The 20,034-nt window shown below is 35.4% G+C and overlaps 3 protein-coding genes across 3 annotated transcripts; 1 reads left to right on the top strand and 2 right to left on the bottom strand.

The window, feature by feature from the left end:
- Positions 1 to 862: 862 nt before the first annotated feature.
- LOC132056500 (reticulon-like protein B2) lies at positions 863 to 3,476 on the top strand. Its single transcript, XM_059448726.1, has 5 exons — positions 863 to 1,180; positions 2,339 to 2,519; positions 2,600 to 2,741; positions 2,863 to 2,932; positions 3,033 to 3,476. Exons 1-5 carry the CDS (start codon positions 994 to 996, stop codon positions 3,200 to 3,202), a joined length of 750 nt encoding a protein of 249 aa, XP_059304709.1. The 5' UTR covers positions 863 to 993; the 3' UTR covers positions 3,203 to 3,476.
- A 208-nt stretch (positions 3,477 to 3,684) lies between these two features.
- Positions 3,685 to 8,147, bottom strand: LOC132056499 (F-box protein At5g52880). The gene is made up of 6 exons (XM_059448724.1): positions 7,785 to 8,147; positions 6,722 to 6,876; positions 5,721 to 5,808; positions 5,391 to 5,578; positions 5,019 to 5,161; positions 3,685 to 4,590 (listed from the first exon to the last, which is right to left on the bottom strand). The coding sequence occupies exons 1-6, from the start codon at positions 7,970 to 7,972 to the stop codon at positions 4,462 to 4,464; spliced, it is 891 nt and encodes a 296-aa protein (XP_059304707.1). The 5' UTR covers positions 7,973 to 8,147; the 3' UTR covers positions 3,685 to 4,461.
- Positions 8,148 to 8,944: 797 nt separating this feature from the next.
- On the bottom strand, positions 8,945 to 17,843 carry LOC132056498 (ribosome biogenesis ATPase RIX7). Its single transcript, XM_059448723.1, has 16 exons — positions 17,338 to 17,843; positions 15,302 to 15,423; positions 15,126 to 15,214; positions 15,001 to 15,036; positions 14,731 to 14,824; positions 14,062 to 14,104; positions 13,876 to 13,976; positions 13,290 to 13,354; positions 12,675 to 13,168; positions 12,503 to 12,584; positions 12,288 to 12,416; positions 11,394 to 11,962; positions 10,652 to 10,787; positions 10,498 to 10,566; positions 10,258 to 10,389; positions 8,945 to 9,586 (listed from the first exon to the last, which is right to left on the bottom strand). The coding sequence occupies exons 1-16, from the start codon at positions 17,541 to 17,543 to the stop codon at positions 9,473 to 9,475; spliced, it is 2,481 nt and encodes an 826-aa protein (XP_059304706.1). The 5' UTR covers positions 17,544 to 17,843; the 3' UTR covers positions 8,945 to 9,472.
- Between the last annotated feature and the right edge of the window lie 2,191 nt (positions 17,844 to 20,034).

Here is a 20,034-nt window from a genome sequence, read left to right as displayed (position 1 = left end):
GGCCGGGAGCAGCGCCTATTGCGTGTTGTGCAGTCACGTAGAATAAAACGACAACTTGATGCCGTCAAACGTGGGCTGTCCAAAAGATTCTCACCCCGTTAAATCAAACGTCTCCCGTTTTTCCTCGAATAAATCAACTAAGACAGAGTATTTTTTTTTTTTTGGTTAATAGCACTTTTGATCTCTCACTTATTGATAAATTTTAGATTTTAATCCTTATAATTTTTAACTAAGCGAATTTAACATTTAATTAATAGAGATGTACATTTTTGATCCCTTTGCTTGTAGATATTCACAAATTTATCATAATTATTAATCGCTCCGCCACTTAATTATCCATTTATTGTATTAAACTTGTATTGCTACACCATATTTTATTGCAATATAGTTCTAAAAGTAGTTCCAATACAACATACTTCCTCCGTCTCAATTTAAGTGTCTTTGTTTGTGTAGGCACATAGTTTAAGAAATAAAAAAGATTTTTTTGAATCTTGTGGTCATAAATTAAAGATGTGTATAATGTATTAAAATATCCTTTAGATATTATGATTATAAACTTATCACGTAAGATATTTGAATTGTCAACTTCTTAAATATAGAAAGAGATAATCTTTTTTAAACTGACTAAAAAAAAAAATAAAACACTTAAATTATATAAAATAATTAAAAACACACATTTTAATTGACTGAAGGTTAAATATGCTTGGTCAGATATCACAACCACCAACATAAAAATACCCCTATAATTTAAGGACCAAAAAAGCTATTAGCCCTTCTTTTTTTTATTTGGCGGTCACCATCTTTTTCATCGATTTCCGTTATTTAACCGAACCACTAGGTTCGGAAAGCGAGCCTGAGGTTTGCAATCACGCTCTTTAAGCCTCGTCGATATCGTTTCCCTCTTTCCACCCACACTTGAAAGACAAGCGTAAGAAAAGTCACTCACTCAAAAAGCAACCCTCAAATAGCCGGCGGCACATAATCGTGAGATCGATGGCCGATCACGCCGGTGAACACGAATCAGTGATGGAAAAGATCAATGACAAATTGCACGGTCAGGATTCATCCTCATCGGATTCTGAAGATGAGAAAATATCGCCGGTTGAGGCTGTCAAGTCAAAGATCTATCGTCTCTTTGGTAGGGAAAGGCCTGTCCATAAGGTTCTCGGTGGTGGAAAACGTAAATATCTCAAATCTCTCTTAAAATATCTTCTTCTTTTTTCATTTCAGTATATATATATATATATAATGCATTTTTATTAAGCTTTAAAATTGATTTGAGATTGTCGGATGTGAGTTCGAATAAGTTAGATTTATTTGGTATTGGTGTTGAGATGCACTTTAATTCCTTTCTTTATCTAAAATCTGAAATCAGAGATGCGATTTAATGTCAAATCTCTCTCTCTCAGAATATATATGTTTTCATTTTCAGTATAGAATTATGTATAGTATGTCTCTATTTCAGAATGCATTTTCATTATGCGTTAAGATTGATTTGAGATTGTCGGATTTGAGTTTGATAACTTTAGATTGTTGAGATGGGCTTTAATTTCTTTCCTGTTCTAAGATCTGAAATCGGTGATTTATTGAAATAGTTCGGCCTCCATTAATTCGTTTATTATAAGATGCAGATACATTTGGATCCACATGATCCAATCCTGATAGAATATTGTTCATTGGCTTCGTATGGATCTGCCATTGGTTGTATTGTTATTTTTCACCGTATGATTATAATTGTTTCGAATTGGATTCCATATATAACGAGATCAAATCTATGAGAAGGTTGCACTGTGAAGATATTAGTTGATACCTGTTAAAATAAATGAGGTACTTGCATGCTTTTTGATGTTATTTGTATTGTTGGTTCATGGATTGAAGAAAACAGTTCTATCTGAAGGTTTATAGGCCAATTTTGAATTTTCATGTAAGAAATGTAGATTTGATATACAAATCAACTTTAACAGCATGGATTTGTGACTATCGAAGAGAATGACTAATGTTAATCGTTATATATTTATGTAAGCACGTGGAATTGACCCTTTTTCCTTTGAGTAGTTCAGATTCCTTGAATGACATAGTGATAGTGTTCATTTGGGTCTACTGGGCACTTTTTAAGTGCTATTAGACGAGATTTGAACTTTTTATATGACGGATTTATTTACTTTTGCTTTGGCCTGAAAATAGCGAGTTTTTTGTTTTGCCTCTTAGGTGCCTTCCAAACCCATTTGGGGTTTCCCAAAGTTCATAGAATTTGAAGGTTTGGTGTGCAGTTACACAGTTATCTTTTATAGCTGCGTGATTGTGTTTATGTATCTAATTACTCAATTCTTATGGGCAGCTGCTGACATTTTCCTATGGAGGGACAAGAAAATTACTGCCGGCGTACTTGGGTTTGCCACTGCAATTTGGGTGCTTTTTGAGTTGCTTGAGTACCACTTGCTTACACTTGTATGCCATGTACTGATCGCTGCCTTGGCAGTCCTTTTCCTTTGGTCAAATGCATCCACCTTTATAAACAAGTATGTGTACTCTTTATCTTCTTTAGTAATTTGCCTATCAAGACACACCTTAGGATTGACCTTGAAATATTATGCACCAGGTCTCCACCCCAAATTCCAGAAGTCATTCTGCCTGAGGACATTGTCCTGGGTGTTGCTGCTGCACTGAGGATTGAAATCAACAGAGCTCTTGAAATCCTTCGGGATATTGCCTCTGGGAAGGAGTTGAAGAAATTCCTCGCTGTATGTTCTCGTGTCTATCTTGTTGTATAATTTGAGTCCATACAGCTTGAGCACAACTTCCTGTTGGTTCTTTATTTGAGTGTCATATCCTCCAAAGTTTTGATACAAAATTTACATGCAGGTTATTGCTGGCTTGTGGATTCTTTCAATATTGGGGAACTGCTGGAACTTCCTCACCTTGTTCTACAGTTGTAAGTGATCTACCCTAATGTTGCTTGCTGGAGTGTATAGATCTGTGCGTATTATTGAGTTTAATTCTGATAGTGTGTGATTTCTTCGCCCTGCAAACAGGCTTTGTCTTGCTCCATACCGTCCCTGTACTGTATGAGAAGTATGAGGACCAGGTTGATGCTTTTGCTGAGAAGGCTGAGGCAGAGTTCAAAAAGCAGTATGCTGTTTTCAACGTCAAGGTTCTAAGCAAAATTCCAAGAGGTCCACTGAAAGACAAAAAGATCCTATAGACGCGAATAGGTGGCACCCCTTAGGTTCACAGAGGCTGTCCTCCAGATGTTGTGATTCAGTTATGTTAGAAGGCCCTTTGTTTACTTGTTTTGCTTTATTATTACTAAACAAGCGTGGAGTTTTCTTGTGGTAGTTTTGAGTTCCAGATATGGTTTTCTTTTTTGTTAAATTTTGAACGACTGCTGTAAGATTATTGGCAGTCATCATGGTCACAGTAAACATCAATATGCAAGTGAGTATTACTTCCAATTATAAATCAGATAATGGAAACACTCTTTGATTGTCGTTTGACTGCAATGTCTTTGTGAGTGGCTACTTTAATTGTTGAATGATGCGAATATTGTTTCACATCTTAAAGATTCAATATGTTTGTCAACAGAATAGCAGGAATTCAACTGGGAATTTGAGATTCCACAGCTTCTAACGGGAATCTAGGGATAGAATTCGAGTAAAAAGCTAATTTGATGGAAGAAAGGAGATGTTAGAGAAGAGTAGAATTCTTGTATTAATAATCAAGAGAAAATATCAAGAATGAATTACGATTCTGAGAATCATAGCTACATATAGCCAAAACTGTAAATTGGACATCTAACAACCTATAACTAACTTTCCCGCCGATAGCTAATTCAACTAAATTTTAACTAATCAAGCAACTAATTGCTGATGTGTAATGTAACTACTATTGAGCTAATTACCAGCCTGTAAATCATGTATCAATTTGGCTGTATAATTTGCTGCTCTGCAATGTACTTGGTGACGGCTCAGAGTTGTCTCCTCCGTTTTTTCCCGCTATTTGCCTTATACTTTGATGCCTCAATGGCTCATTTTGCCGTAGGATGGCATTATTGGTTTTCGTTACAGTTCATAGCACAAGGTTACAATATGAAACCCTCAATCTCTAGGTAAGGCGGCTTCAATCAATAGTTGCATTCTGCGTGAGAACCCAATTCCAAAAGCTATTAGGTTACTACACTCATGATATTTTCATTTCTTGACTTAGCAAGGATGTAAGTGGACCATCTCATGTAAACTTGTAAAGCTCCCCAACAAAACCAGAAGCATCAGAATTAACGAAACAACAGAGAAGGCTATTTAATCGTCCCATTTGATTGATATATGCAGCATTTTCTCAAACTTTGCCATTTGAAAGTGGACATTAATTACAATCCTTTACCTCATTTCTTTCAATCCCCAGCAAAATGAACTGTTTGCAGTATGTCTTTGATATATAAACAAGGATCTTCTATATGCTACCGCATCATTCATGCGGCTCACTAATTCTCCTGGGATAGGCCCACAGCTTGAAGAGTGAGCCATCAACTGAGTCATCTGAATCACTATCACTATCTGAGGAAGGTATGGACTCCTCTAATACATATGCAACAATCTGGCAATGGCAAAAGATGATCATTTAGAAAACCTTGTAGGACTAGCTATGAGCTGCTTAAGATGGTGAAAAACAAAATGGTAATGAAATAAGAAAATCTGAAGAGACCAGAATATAACATTTGCTTTTTCCTTGCACTCAGGGGCGGATTTAGGTGGGCGGTGAACACCCTCGACAAAAAATTACACTGTATATATAGGGTAGATTTTTTGTATTTATATACATATATATAAGTTTTGAATACCCTAAACAAATGCAAAGGGTTAGCTCACGTGGTCCAGGGTGTTCAAAATTCACTCCAGCATCCGAGGTTTGATTCCCAAAGACAACATTATCTTTTATGTTTAGCTTCTTTTTTTTCCGAACCCCTGAGTGAAAATCCTAGATCCGCCAATGCTTACACTGCTAATGAGATAGCATTAACAAACCTGTTCAATTGACACAGGCATGATCTGATGTTCATCAGAAATTTTCCCAAAGCATTCATTGGAACACTTGGAATTACTCAGCCAAACAACTGAATTGCACGGCTTGCAAAAGCCCCTCTGGGATGTTACCTTTCTTGAAGTTCCTGAATCAAAACAGCAACGTGTAAACAGAATTGACGCAGAAGAAAATTTGGAAAGGAAAACTAAAAACAAGAAGACTGAGTAAAGACCTCTCTGAATGAATGAAGACTAACGATAACATTAGAATAGTCCGAGTGGTCTATAAACTATGCAAGACGGAAAAAATAATGAAACAATAGCTGGAAAAATTGTTCTGTCTAACCAAAGTGGGATAACAGCCAATGGAAATACCTCTACAAGCTCGCTTGAAAGCATCTTTCCAGTCAACATTAGCTGCAGTGGTATTCTCCAGAGTAAAAGAAATTCTCTCCATACCGTAGGTAAGCCTGATAATATTTGGGTTGTCACTTGACTTTCCAAAAAAGTCGATATGTAGAGACTGCCAGAGATGGTTGTCACTAGCTGCCACACACCACAACCTGCAAAATTAGACACCTTTTGAGATACCATCTGATAGGGTAATTGATTAAATCAGACAGAGGACTAGGTCCAATGATCAAGAGATGGCTACACTGAATTTAATTAATGCAACCACTTAAGTTGAAAAGGAAAGCCTCATACCTGCAGACTAAAGAAGCAGTAGCAAGAGACTTTAAATCTAAGAAACTAAATACGTGTACAAGAACATCCTGAGGAAGTTGGCTCCTACCTGGAATGCAAAAGCAGCAATGCAAAATTAGAATGCAGGGATCAGATACAGACATATGCCATATTGGATATCTCCCTACAATTTTTCTTGGAAACCGTCTCTCTACAACTATTTAGCAGATCATTTCGTATTTACATTACCATTCCTTACGAAATGTACATAAGTTTAACTTCAGTTGTGTCATGAGGGTTGGTGGAAGCAATACAAATTCGAGATTTAACTGTTCACTGGAGGATGATCTTTTGCCTTACTAAGCAGTACTCCCTCCGGTTCAAAATAAGTGTCCACTTAACATTTGTCGCACCCCTTAAGAAAACACTAACTCCTATAAGAAAACGCTAACTCCTAGAAAAGAATAGGTATTTTGACTAAACCTTAATTAACTCTTGTCTATTTATTGCCTTGATTAAATAGGGGCAAATCTGGAAAAATAATGTTAATTTCTTCTTGACTATGTAAGTGGACACTTATTTTGAACCGGAGGGAGTATATTACACTATCCATTTCTCCACTAATGTTTTTCCCTTTACTGGGAAGAAGAGAGATGGAGGGATGTTCTCAACTAAAGTCGCTCAGGACTTGACACTCAAACATCCATTTCTTTTTCTTTTCTAGGTTGTGGGGGTGGTGGGTTTGCATTTCCAGATTTCTGGAAATAACTCTCTTATTTCAAAATTCTGATTTTAAAGTGCTGTCTACTCCATTCCTTCAGACGCGGCTGCAAGTTCAGATAAAAAAAAAGAAAAGAAAAAGAAAATAGCTTTGTAAGAAAATGCCACTATGGCTGGATAGCAAGGCAAAGGTGCTACAGGTGTCCTAAACTACGTGGTTTCACAAATAGGTATTCCAAACTGAAAGCATTAAAAGTCTCCAGTGACATTTTTATTGAGAAGAAATGTTAAATTAAAACTACCTTCCACCACTGGTTGGACCTTCCGACGCCTCCTATGAGCAACCATAGCCTGTTTGAATTCAGATGCAGCTAAAGCTTTCTTTTGTTTTGGTAATGCAGCTTCCATGCTGTGAAGCAGGCCATTTGCTGCTGCTATAGCTGCTTGTGTCTGCATTCTGAAGTGAAAAAAAAAAGCATTAAATATTAAGGTTCCTTTTACTTGAAGTGGCAAAAATATCACTAAAAGGATGTTCACAAACAAAAAAAAAAAAATCATGAACAAGGAACATTTGAACTTTTATTTTCTTAATATCAGCAAATTAAGTTGTCTATAGAATCTTTAGATTCAGAGACCTCATAGTAGAGAGGAATGTATCTCTTGTTCAACATGGCAGGGTTCCGTCAAGCCCTTATTATCAGCATACATATGCTTATCATCAAGAAAACAGGAAAAGGCGAAAAGGTGGTAGCTAGTATGTCTTTATAAGGTCGACCAACACATTCGCACAAGTGATAAGCCACACTGGAAGTGTTGATCAGATGTCTTTAATTTCCAAAATTAGCAAATTTAGCTAAATGCTTCCCCATTTCTCAATATGCACACCAAAGAAACTTTGAATTCTCAACTGTAGTAACGAACAATTTGCTAGTGAGAGAAGAGGAACATGCCAAGCCTTACCAGGCTGAATAAATATTGGAGCATCAGGCAATATCTGGTAATCAGTTACAACTAATTCCTAGCTACTCTCTTCCATATCAGGTTGAATTGCAGGAGTTAAAATAGTTGATCAATGTCTTAATCCTTCCATTTAGTCATTGATTAATAAAGTTCCCTGATTGTCAATCTCATTTCAGTTTTTACCTCTGTAGTACATAACAAATCATAGTGTAAATGAGAATTAGAACACTCCTACCAGTCAATTCATCAGTCAATCCTAAATTTAATTAAGCAACCACCTGAGATCCTCCTCAATATAAAATAAAAATAAAAAACTAATAAATTTACGCTGGCTTTGTATACGTGGAGTCAGGTAAAGTATGCAGTAATTTGTAATGAAAATAGAAGTTGGAGGCGGTAACTTACTGAGGAAGAAGATGAAAGGCGGCGAGGGAGTCATGGAAGAAGAGAGATTGGCAATATTTGGGAACTTTAGAATATGCATTTCTTAGAATAGAGCTTAGCTCATCACAAGCAATTGGGTAACGATACGATTTATTCAACGACTCCTTTAACCCTAGCTTTTCATACCTCTCCACCATTGAACCTCCCATTTCTACTCTTACAACCCAAACCTATACATAGTGGTGTGTCCAGAGTCGGAACCGCTGTGAGTTTAAATGCCGATTGCAAATAAAAAACATATGTGCCTCTTATTCAAAGACGATCGGTTTTCTGGTCTCAATTTTCTACAGCTCCTCACTTTGCTCGGGGATAAATGGTTATTTGTGTTTTTCGGTTTTTTTTTTTTTCCGATCTTCCTTTCGCAACAAGATTTTTTGTAGAAGAGTCATAAAATTTAAAAAAAAATTGAAAAGGGCTAAATAATCATTTCTACCAAAAAAGCTTGTCATTTTACATGTCATATTTATTTTTATGTGTAGTCTTAGGGTGTGTTTGGTAAGGAGAAAAATATGCTCTCAAAAATGTTTTCCTATTTTTTTTTGTTTTTCATATTGGGTTGGTTAAAATGTTTTAATATTTTTGAAAATCATGCTCATTAAAAATCAGAAAAATGACTTCCGTGGTGTGAGTAAAAACAAGTTTCCAATGCTTATTGTCTCCTTCCTACTTCTACATCTATACCTCTTTTCCCGTCTCCACCCCCATAATATTCCCCAAAGTATATATAAAATGACATTGGAACAATATTTTCTACTTACTAAACACTAAAAAATAAGTATATAAATCACTTATTTTTTGGAAAAAAAATTTGTGAAAAACATTTTTTGTCGTACCAAATATACCCTTAAACATGGTAATTGATATACTAGTTATCGTATTTAGTTAAGTTTTGTGGACAGGCGGGGTGTAATAAGCTTAATATATACTAAAGGTAATTCTCCAAAGCAACTTCAAATTTCAAAGCTCAAGATCTGATTGTTTGATAACGTGATAGTAAATGAGCCTGTGAGAAATAGCTCTTATGAAACAGAATGTCCTGAAACCATTTGTTTTGGCTCAAGCTCCAAGATCTTTAAGAAAACTTTTTGCATCACAAAAAGTGGCAGATATCACATTCGTAGTACACTGACTTCCCAAATAAATTTCAAAAAAGAATCAAATCCGTACTTTTCAAGTGTCCAACTGATGAATACATTAGTTCCAGGAAACTCGAGATTGATAAATTACACTATTGCATTAATTGTATACAACACTAATTTACAATACATTATTACAGGGAAATCACTATAGATTAACAAAATCATAACTTGATGTGAGATTTCCAAGCCCATGTGCTTTTTCAATTGCCACGCCAGAGATCATCTTTGATATCCTACAAGACTGCCGCGGGCTAACTGTTGCTCTTAGCAGAAACAGACACTGAATTCTTCTTCCTTCTCCGACCATGCATATACAAATGCAAGCACCTTTGAAAGATACATTTCATGCATATTCATGTCACACCCCTCGGAACTGGAGACCAGCTGGCACATGTTCAAGTATCTCTACCTTAGTTTCAGGAGAATAGGGTTTGATTCTGAAGGTTATGTAGTGATCACGGTTATCACCCCTTTTGCAGAAAATAATTCTTCATGCATATATCTGACGAACTAAAGGAAATAAGTTAACTGCTGCTTTTTCCTAGAACCGCCTTCTCCATACAGGTCATTCCACTGCTTGAGCTCACTCATTACGGATCCCTCAGAAGCAAAGCTGGCAGCAACCTGACAAAAGAAGTGATTCATGAATATCTATGTGTATATCCGTATTGAATGCAGCAACAAAACTGAAGGAAATAAGTCCTTCACACGCATTATTTGTAATTATATATTTCCTGCTTCTGTGATTCCACAAAAGAAAACTACAACTGGTCAAGTACTTGATTATTCACGCCTTAATCTATACAAAACATTCTCTTGTTTCATATTGCACTTCTATGTTAGAAAAACATAATCCTGCAATCAGCCACATATTGTCACTAATAATAAAGTAGAGCTATGGCTAATTGCGACTACTATAAATAGAACAGCGAACATGAAACTTCAATGTCCATGAGAGAGTAAAGGAACCCTATTTTTTGTTTTTTTATAAAGATAGTCTATCGAAGAATGTTTGTGTACCGAAAACAGCAATTTAACCAAGACTGTTTTCTTGATGACAATCTACCCAAGAATGTTTGCGTACCGAAAACTGCATTTCTTATCCAAGATGGGCAAAAGAGTAGAGTAGCTACGAAATCCAATGCTAGGACACAAGAAAAGAGAACAAGCTAAAGACAGAACTAAATGCTTCAGATGGTCTAATTAAAGGAGAACATGAGTGCCTTTATAATGTGGTTTAGAATCATTGTTATTTTACACATCCTCATGGACCCACAAAATAAAAGCTGGCTTACCTGATTCTTTGCTTGTCTCATGTCTTCCATGTTTAGCGGCCTCAAAGTAATTACTCTTTCTTCTGTGGCTTCTTCTTTCTCATCTGAATGACCTTCTGCACTCTGCCCTTCTTCAGCACTCCGCTTCTTTGCCTATGAGTAAGAAGAATAAATAAGAGAAACAAAGCATACATAATTAAGCACATAGTCAGAAAAGGTTAAGTTGACGAAGAACAAATGGGAGCTAGATGCATGTATTACCAAATCTTTCTTTCTCTCTTGTTGTATAAGCTCTCTGACAGGCCGATAAGCTGCTGTTGTACACAAGTTCTGTTTTTGGAGATTAATGCTTTCAGTTATTTCCAGATAATAAGCCGTATTCTGACATCATTTTGGAAAAAGAACATCTACAAACCTTAAGATCACTTCCACTATATCCTTCGGTCATGACCGCGAGCTCTTTAAAATCAAGATCTTCTACCTTTTCCTTTGCTAGAAGAGTTCTCAAAATCTTCTCTCTATTCTCAGCTGCAGGTAAACCGACCATAATTCTGCCCAACAGAAAACCAGAATTTATGTCATTCTCAACATCATAATAAACTGAAAAAGGTCACGATGTTTATAAATGTTTCCTTAGTGTCAACTATCATTAGGAACCATTGCACAGAGTAATATATCTGCAAAACAAACTGCGTTTTAATAAACCTTCAGAAGATGAGGGAAGACTTCCTAACAAAATCATTGAGATGAGCAACATATCTCTGACGACAGAAGACTTCTTGCCACTTCCACTAGTCTAGCAGAAGATTATTTGAGAATTAACAGAAACACATCACAAATGTAGGAATAACAGTTTTGTAGATTTCAAATCTATGCTCAAGGTAGATAATTTCTATCAGATTGCAATTAGACAATAAGATCTTCATCCAAGAGTGGAGAAACTTAAGGCCATCAGCATGTAATTCAAGCCAACAAAGGAAAAGATCTAGCTTTCTTTCTGCCTCTTGTTTTTCTTTGTCTATAATTTTTCTTCTTTCAGATGTAGGAGGATCAGCAATAAAGTTTCGAATTCTATAACATACTGGTGAAAATGAATTCACAGGACTGGACAATATAATTAAACTAAGTAAATGATTGGTGTCAAGCTGTAGAAGTACCTGCGCTCAAACCGTCTGATTATTGCTTCATCGAGGTCGAAAGGTCTGTTGGTTGCAGCAAGAACAAGAATGCGCTCACCTGATTTAGTCAATAATCCATCCCAATGAGTCATAAACTCATTCTTAATTTTTCGCATAGCCTCGTGCTCTCCGACTCTGGTCCGCTGTCCGAGCATGCTATCAACCTCATCCACAAAAATGATCGTTGGAGAAACCTTCGCTGCAAGTGTGAAAAGAGCTCGGACATTCTTTTCATCTTCCCCAAACCATTTTGAAGTGATGGTTGACATCGAGACATTTATGAAGCTAGCTCCAGCTTCATTGGCTATTGCTTTAGCCAGCATCGTTTTCCCAGTGCCAGGTGGACCAAAGAGTAGTATACCTCTGCAAGGCTTAAGCAGTCCACCGTTGAAGAGATCAGGTCTTTTAAGAGGAAGCATAACCAGCTCCTGAAGTGATTCTTTAGTTTCATCTAGGGCACCAATATCTGCAAATGTCACTCCAATCTCATTTGAAGGTATAACCTCTGGTCTTATCCGCTTCTCGAATTCATTGTCAGGAATAACTTCCTGTAGATATCATATTAGACATTGAAGCAAATGAGAACTGAATTAACAAACAAAAAATCAAGTTGGACCAAATAGTCAAAGATATACTAAGATGCAAATCAGAGAGTTAAAAATGTATCCGCGAAGTGTGACAGGATGTTGCTGAAACCAATAAATCAGCAATAATGTTTTCAGAGGAATATAAAGACATCCTAAATTTGGTCAGTATGACATTTGACGGAGAAAAGGAAGAATGCAGCTATCAAGTTCTACTATATCAACTATTACCAACTGACAGGTTCATTAAAGAAGGTTGTGTTGATATCTAATCAGATGCTGCACATACCGGGGCCTTTGATGCGGATGAAATCTCTCCATCCTTTTTTGTTGAAGGACCTGCCTCACCCTTACTCTCAGATGTTGGGTTGTCAGACTTTGTTTCAGGCTTAATTCCAATATCATCCACCGCAGTATCCTATTTTGATTGAAAAAAGAACAAAATCAATCTCATCTCAGATAATTCCTCAAGTTTCAACAGAAACACTAAAATGCAAAAGAAACCTTGGACAAGTCAGCATTCGCCTTGAGGGAGTCTCTGCAACCACTCTTTCCATCCTGGAAGACACTTAACCCATGGGACAAACTGCACCAGGAGCAGCATAGTACATACGTGAAACATAAAAATATGCAAAAGGAAAAAGAAGCTAATAACAATTGAAAGTTTGGCATTTACCTGTTAGATGATATGAGGAGCTTCCCATTTCGATATTCTGGATCCTTACTGTTCATCAAATGATATGATACAGCAGAGATAACAATTTCCTCTATGTAATTACTCAGTACCATTGTGTCAGCTTGACAGATTGATCCTAGATCATCACATTCGAGGTCATTTGCTGCAAGCACCTCCGCAATGTGATTCTTGTTGTCTTGAAACTGGATCATCTTCATGTCCTCTTCCAATTTTGTTTTCCAGTCCATAAGATGTGTCTCATCTTCAGGGGGCCTAATCTCGATATTGTAAGGAAATAAAAGACCGAGTTTCTCATCTACTTCCTCACAATCATCTTCATGCTCAAACATCCTGGAGCCGAGAACCAACACTGATCCTGATAGTTTTTTCAGCATTTGGTCAAAGAGTTTATAAACTCTGGGGGATTGAAGATGTCTGTCAACATCCCTGATGTAGAGAATAACGCGGTTGGTTTCAGAGATCGACACCAAGATCTGCAAAACCTCCTTGTTTAGTATGACTTAAGATGAAACAATCATAAAGTGAAAGATACTGAGAAGAAAATATTCCATAACAACGCAGATACTAGTTTGAAATCAAGAGAAAATTTATTACCTTGAAAAGTGACTGTAAGAAAGCCTTTTCATCTAATGACCAGCTGTTGACCCGCTTTAGTGGAGCTAATGAAGAAACAGGAACTGATCAGAAAATCATCTTCAATCATATCATTACTCATTACAGGTTAATCATAATTCAACATTAAGAATCTGACAGATGCAAATGCAAGAGCTGAATCAAGAAATCCATTGTAGTAGCAAGAACATCAGAGTGAAAAAAAGTTAAATGCTTAGATAATTAGTGGATTTTTTTTTTTTTTTGACAATGTTAACATTCTATATATCCGCAGGTATACTATACCATAAAAGTATAGTCCCCCAACCAAACTATTACAGATTATCCCAAAAAAGCACCTTCCTATATTGCTAGTTACATATTATCCAAAACATCAAAGATATCTTCTGTTTCAACTAGACATTCCTAACAATTTCTAGGAATGCTTAGATAATTAGTGGATATTCAAAACCAGAATCCTAAATTAACAACTTCCTAACAATTATGAATGCTAGTGGACTCCATTCATAAACGTGCATTAAGCAAATAGAAAAGCCATGGCAATATCAGTGCCCTATAAGCGTCCTACCTGGATTTGATGAAGAGGACTCAGAGCTGATGCTACTTATATCAGAAGAAACAGAGGCAGTTCTGCGATGCTTTAGAGAATTGCTGGCACCTTCCCTGTTCCTGTATATCCCAAAGGTAAGGGTTAACATGAAGTATCAACTCCAAAGGCCTGCATTATTATCTGAATGAAATAAAACTAATATACCTTGATTTAGTGTCAAATGCAGCTGTTTGCCTTGAATAGGTGACTGCAAAAAAGAGAATACAACATGTATATGAAGAGCATCTAGAAATGTAAAAACAACATGAAAGTATCAAGCCTGAGATTTTAAGTTCTAAACTTCTGATTAAGTCCAGATTGAAATCAGAACTATCCGCTCAGTTGCTGTCAAGCTCCACATGAAAGATAGATGTTGAACTTCACATTTCTTTGTTTTTTGATGAGTTGTTTGACCTTTACACTTAACAGCGTCCAGAAGAGTTCTCCACTATAAATTAATCCACCCTAGGACTTACAAAGTTAAATCAGCTTTGATTGCTATTACTTTTCAGATACAGGAGAAAAACAACTTCTGGGTGTTGATGTGGAAATTGCACCTCCCCAAGGTAAAGGTACTGTAAAAGCTAGTGTATTATACGACCACTACTGTTTAGTAATTTTATAAACATCTAGATCCTTCTTTAAATATAAGGTATGCATAAATGAAATCAGAAGATCAGATATAAAAAAGTTTGTGATTCATATTCTTATCTTTAAGTTTTGCAGATAAATTTATTAATTTACATTAACAAGTTTGCACTGCAAAGCTGTATATTGTCACAACTACAATTAAGTGTACCAAATGGTGAAGAACTATGGCCTTTCGTCATATACCTCCATTATTCTCTCTTGATGGAAGAATTGAGAACGAACCAAGCAAACTAGACAAACGTCCCAACGTAGACTCTGAGATTGACCTCTTGAAAACCTACAAAAATAAGATGCTGAATCAGGTAATATTCCATTAGGACTAAGATGATTCTCTTTTACTTGTACTGAAAGTGAATTCAGATTCAACATTTCAGGAAACATGAATAGTGTGCCTGAAGAATTTTTTGCCCAATAAAGGATATAATTCTTCAAAGAGTAAATAGTAGTACTTACTGAATCTTTCTTGAAGATGCCATACTTGCTCTGCATCTGTAAATGATTGACCAGTGAAATAGAATGAATAGAACTATCAGCAGAAGATACACTAAAATACTGGAAAAGAAGGCTTCAGACAATACCTTTAGAGAGAAGTCAGTTAGATCCAATAGCAGCAGTTTAGCATCAAAGTGATGCGCCAAAGCCTTCGCAAGTGTTTGTTGGTAAAGTTCTGCATTTATGTATCAGAACACAGTCAAAGCGCTAAATGCAGATAATGACATATCAAGTTGAAAAAGATTAAATGCCAAAGCCATACCAGCGGGCCCTGAAAGCAATATAGCCCTGCTTGCTGGAGAAAGATTTCTTGTATGTTTAGACACATCTAAGTGATTCAGATGAACATATGCTGCACTTGTTAATAATACCCGCGTTCGTTCACTGTAAAAATCACATTTGAAGGAGATTAATAAGTTTGAATGGACACCGTTTTCAACATATGTTCATATAAATATCAGAGAAGTAGAATGAGGATAAACCAAGTTGGAAGTGAACAGATATGTTGGGAAAAATATCAACTTTTACCAAGATCTTAACTGGAGCAACCACAACGAAATTTAGCATAACTCTCCAACAATTAAACATTAAGGTGAAGGAGTGAGTCTCGGCAAAGCTAAGCAGAAAAGAAAAACACACGGGCCATAGACCTTTAGGGGTAAGTGTCAAGGAATAAGCAATACTTGACTTTGGTCAAAACAAAAAACTGTTGTCTTTTTCTGCTTATACTGATTCTGCATTCAACAACTTTTATGTATTCAAAAGAGATGCAGACATGCAAGCTCCATAAAATTCACAGGTTGCAAGTATTAGTAGGCGGCTGTTTATTGTTACTCCACCTGTTTCAGCTTATGCGTCTTACTTTCTTTTTTAGTCTATTTCAAAATGAAATGCAAACTTCCTATTTTTAGTAAGTCTCTTATTCCAGCATTCTCATTTTACTCTTAATGACAAAGTCTCATATGAATGACATGGCATGTCTAAGACTACAAGATTTAAAAGGTACTTTTGGTATGTTATACACACCATTAATTTAAGACTTCAAAATTCAGAAGTCTTCTTTACATCCTTAAACCTCGTTAAAAATTCAGAAGTTTTCTTTACATCCTTAAAATTAGTGCTTGGTCAAAGTAAGACATACAAAATAAACTAGTTGAGTTAGGTGGCTGATTAATTAGATAACAAAAAGTAAGAGTAAGAAATACAAACAATTGACACAACCAAATAAGATTAAGCAGATAGTTTGCTTACTGAAGGGCCAATTTGAAAAACCATACGTCAGATATGCAAAAAGGATTACAAACAAAGAAAGTTCGATTGAAAAAGTTGTTGATTTATCTATAAAGCAGTTGTTTCTATTGAAAGGGCTAAACACTGAATATGTAAAAGATCTGCTGAGCAAGAGTAACATCCCATCCTCGGACACCATATGTTCTCCCAAGTGCCGGGGCTAGCTTATGGCAAGGAGTTCAATTGAATCCCTTCACCGGATTTTTTTTATTTTTTGTTATATATAAACGGTTGAATACCAGGTGGAAATTTTAGTTTTTCTGATTCCTCTTGTATGAATTTCCGGCTCCTAACTTCTACTTAACATAATGGTTAAACTATTCGCCTTTACCTATCTTTCCAAAGTGAGCCAGTTCAATCAAATCCAATAAAAAGTGAATATTATGGGGATAAACAGACAAAACAGAAAAAAAGATATTACGGAGTAAAAAGAAAGAAACTTATAATAAGAGAATCAAAAAAAATCCAGAGCGATAAAAGTGAGTAAGTTGCAGAGAGCTCTCAACTTAAAGATTCCAAATTTGAAAATAAACATAAAAATGCACACAATGCACTGCTGGTGATAGGATCACATCCCCTAGCCTGAATACAATTAAAACCATGAGATCCACTGAATCTACATAAAATGATCATTTAAAAAAAAAAAAAAAAAAAGAGAGGAGATAAAACAAAATGTAAAAAAATCGACAGTGTTGTGCAATTGTTTTTATCTTGCTATTGTGCTTTGTGCTTTAATATTTTCACTTGTTGCCTTCCTCCAAATTCCTTCTTTTCTTTCGAGCCGAGAGTCTATCAGAAAAAGCTCTCTATGCGACAAAGGCAAGGGTGACGTCCCCGCCAACTTTGTGGGATTACACTGGGTACTATGTTGTTGTTATAAATGAAATGCATTTAAAGCATATTTCCATTACAAAACACAAATAAATCATAGAAAATCAAACAAATGATGAATAAAACTGAAGATAGAAAGAGGGCATCAGGCTTTTTGTTATTACAAGTTTCTATTACCTGAGATAATAAGGGAAGTCATCAAAGGTGACTTTGGTATACTTGCCATCAACGACAAGCCTACGAAGTTCCTGCTCAATTTGCTCTGCGTTTATGCCTTCATTATTACCACCCGTCCATTTATTAACGGCTTGTCCTGACGCCAATCCAAGCCCAACTCCAACACCTACGCTCAATGCTGATAACAATACGTGCTTCTGTTCCATATTACCACCAAGATCTGTTTTTCTTTATCTATCTAACTAATGATTTCTTCTCTTCTATAAATAAAAAAAAAAACGTAGAACAAGTTGATGGTATTTGTTTTTTAATAAATGTAGAGGAAGAGGAAGTTGGAAAATGATGGAGAGAGAAAAGTGGCAAGGGAGACGTTGGTGGATTCTTTGAAGACAAATAGGGGAGTAAGGTAACAATAAATAATAATGACAGGTAATAACAACTTGATCGATTAATCCCACTGCGCGCTGTTTTTCTCTCTCTCTTTTGTTTTATTTTATTTTGTTATGTTATCTTTGCAAATTGCAAGTGCGTCTCAATTTATAGATTTCATTCATGAGAGGGAGAGGTGAATTCGGAGCCCCATTTTAAAAGCATTGTTGACCTTTTGACTCAATGCACCAACTTTTTTCTTTTCTTTTTCTTTTCTTTTCTTTTCTTTTCCTTTCATTTCCTCCGTTTTTGTCTAGCACATGCTCCAAATAAAACATTTGCTTTTTTTTTTTTTTTTTTTTCGTTAGCAAAATTGTGAAAACCTTTCTTTTGGTCCGAATGTTTTTTCTTCTCATTTGGTATTCCTTCGTGGGGAAATTTCAGTAATGTACAATTTAGCACACAAAATTACATTTGCGTAGTCATATTTTTAAATTACAAACCTATGACCCAACAAATAATTATGGCGCGACTTGTATATACGGATTATACAACAATGTACAACTTTATACAACAATATACAACTTTATACACCTACTGCAGACAATGTATAAACCTTGTATAAAAATGTATAATAACGTATAACAGTTGTTTATACACACTTCTACAGTATTATACAGTGTTATATAGTGTTTATACAGTGTTAAAAGTGTAACATAATGTATGTGTTCTATACACACTTTACCCTTAAAAAAACACCAACATTAGAAAGAGATTTGGAAGGAAAAATAGCATCTTGGAGTTTGATATGAGAGGGGGGGAGGGAGGTGGCTATCTCGGGTAATTATTATTTTTTTAAAATGGGATGAAGGCAACAAAATGTAAAAAAAATAAAAAAAAATAAAAACAAAAAACAAAAAAAAAAACTATGGTCATTTCGGGTAAATACTTTACCCAAAATGCCATAGAGTGTTATTTTCCCTTCCTTCATTCGATTTTAATTATCAAACCACCAATAGATGTGGTGCAATGGATGGGACCACTCCTCCCTTAACTAGAAGTCTCGGGTTCGAACCTTGAATTCAGATTTAATCGAGCTCCGATGAAGGTACTTATTAGGATTAGGTGGAGTTTGTTTGTAATTAGTGTTGTAATAAGTAGGATTAGTCTGTACATGATATAATTGTACTATTTAGTATGTATATACAAGGTTAAAATTATTTTTTATGTATATAGAGTAGATGTTGACCCCTGTTAGCTTCTGCATTTGTTTACTCCTTTATATTTTGAACTCTTTTTATGAAAATTCTGGTTCCGCCACCACATATAATAATGTCTTAAAGTATGGTACTTTAGGTGCAACTCCAAAATATGTATCGATGGAAGAGATTACTCAACTGTTCTGTAAATGTAGTACTGTAATTTTTTACTCCTCAATCTTTCTTTTGTTTAATATGAGTAATAATGATTTTTAACTTTTAAAATTATCCGCATAAAATTCGGTATATTAAGAGAGATTTGCTCAAATTATTTCTCTCCTAGTTGCTTTCAGCCAATTTTTTCTTCGTATCTAATGAAAGTAATCCTAGGGCTACCAAACTTCAGTTATAAAATATTTATTTAACCAAACTATGAAAAAATCACCTAGTGAAGTTTGGCGCTAATTCACTAAGTGTACCTTTTCATGCATAAGTCAACCTACTTTAAAATATTTGAGAGAGTTGAATGGATATATTAACAAAAGATTATTTAAAAATTACAAATTTTAATTCTTGGGCTATTTCTAAAGACGAACTTTGTTAGTTATTAAATATAAATCGATGAATAACAATTGAGATTGCTAAATTTGTTACCAAACCTACAAGGCTACGACAATTCTAAATTTATGATTGAGAATTAGAAATTAACGTCAACATATGGATAAGTATTTCGTTTACTTATTGCTTAATAGGACCGTAAGCCAGTGACTACATTCGCTTAATAATTAATTATAAAGCCGTCGTTGCTTTACGTGGACGGTTGCAAAAGCTTATTTGGGCACATGCATTGCTTCTTCTCAATTCTGATAATTTTATTCCTTTCTTTTGGACCTTTCCACACACGACGAAGACTTAATTAATTTCCATGCACTGCTACAAACGAGTAAGATATAACAAATTAATTTAAAATGGTTATGTACGATCGATGTTAATTTGGAAAGGGTATTTACATTTACTTTTGATAAATGCATGCCCATCATAAAATGCTTTCTGTATCTATCTATTTATTAGCTGAACATGCCATTAGACATTGTTGAGTTGTGAATTTGTCGTTTATTTATAGCTCATT

The sequence above is a fragment of the Lycium ferocissimum genome, chromosome 5, assembly GCF_029784015.1.
Source record: "Lycium ferocissimum isolate CSIRO_LF1 chromosome 5, AGI_CSIRO_Lferr_CH_V1, whole genome shotgun sequence".
In the NCBI taxonomy this organism is placed as follows: Eukaryota; Viridiplantae; Streptophyta; class Magnoliopsida; order Solanales; family Solanaceae; genus Lycium; species Lycium ferocissimum.
Note: the sequence above shows the minus strand (reverse complement) of the source record. Positions and strands in the feature narration are given on the sequence as shown.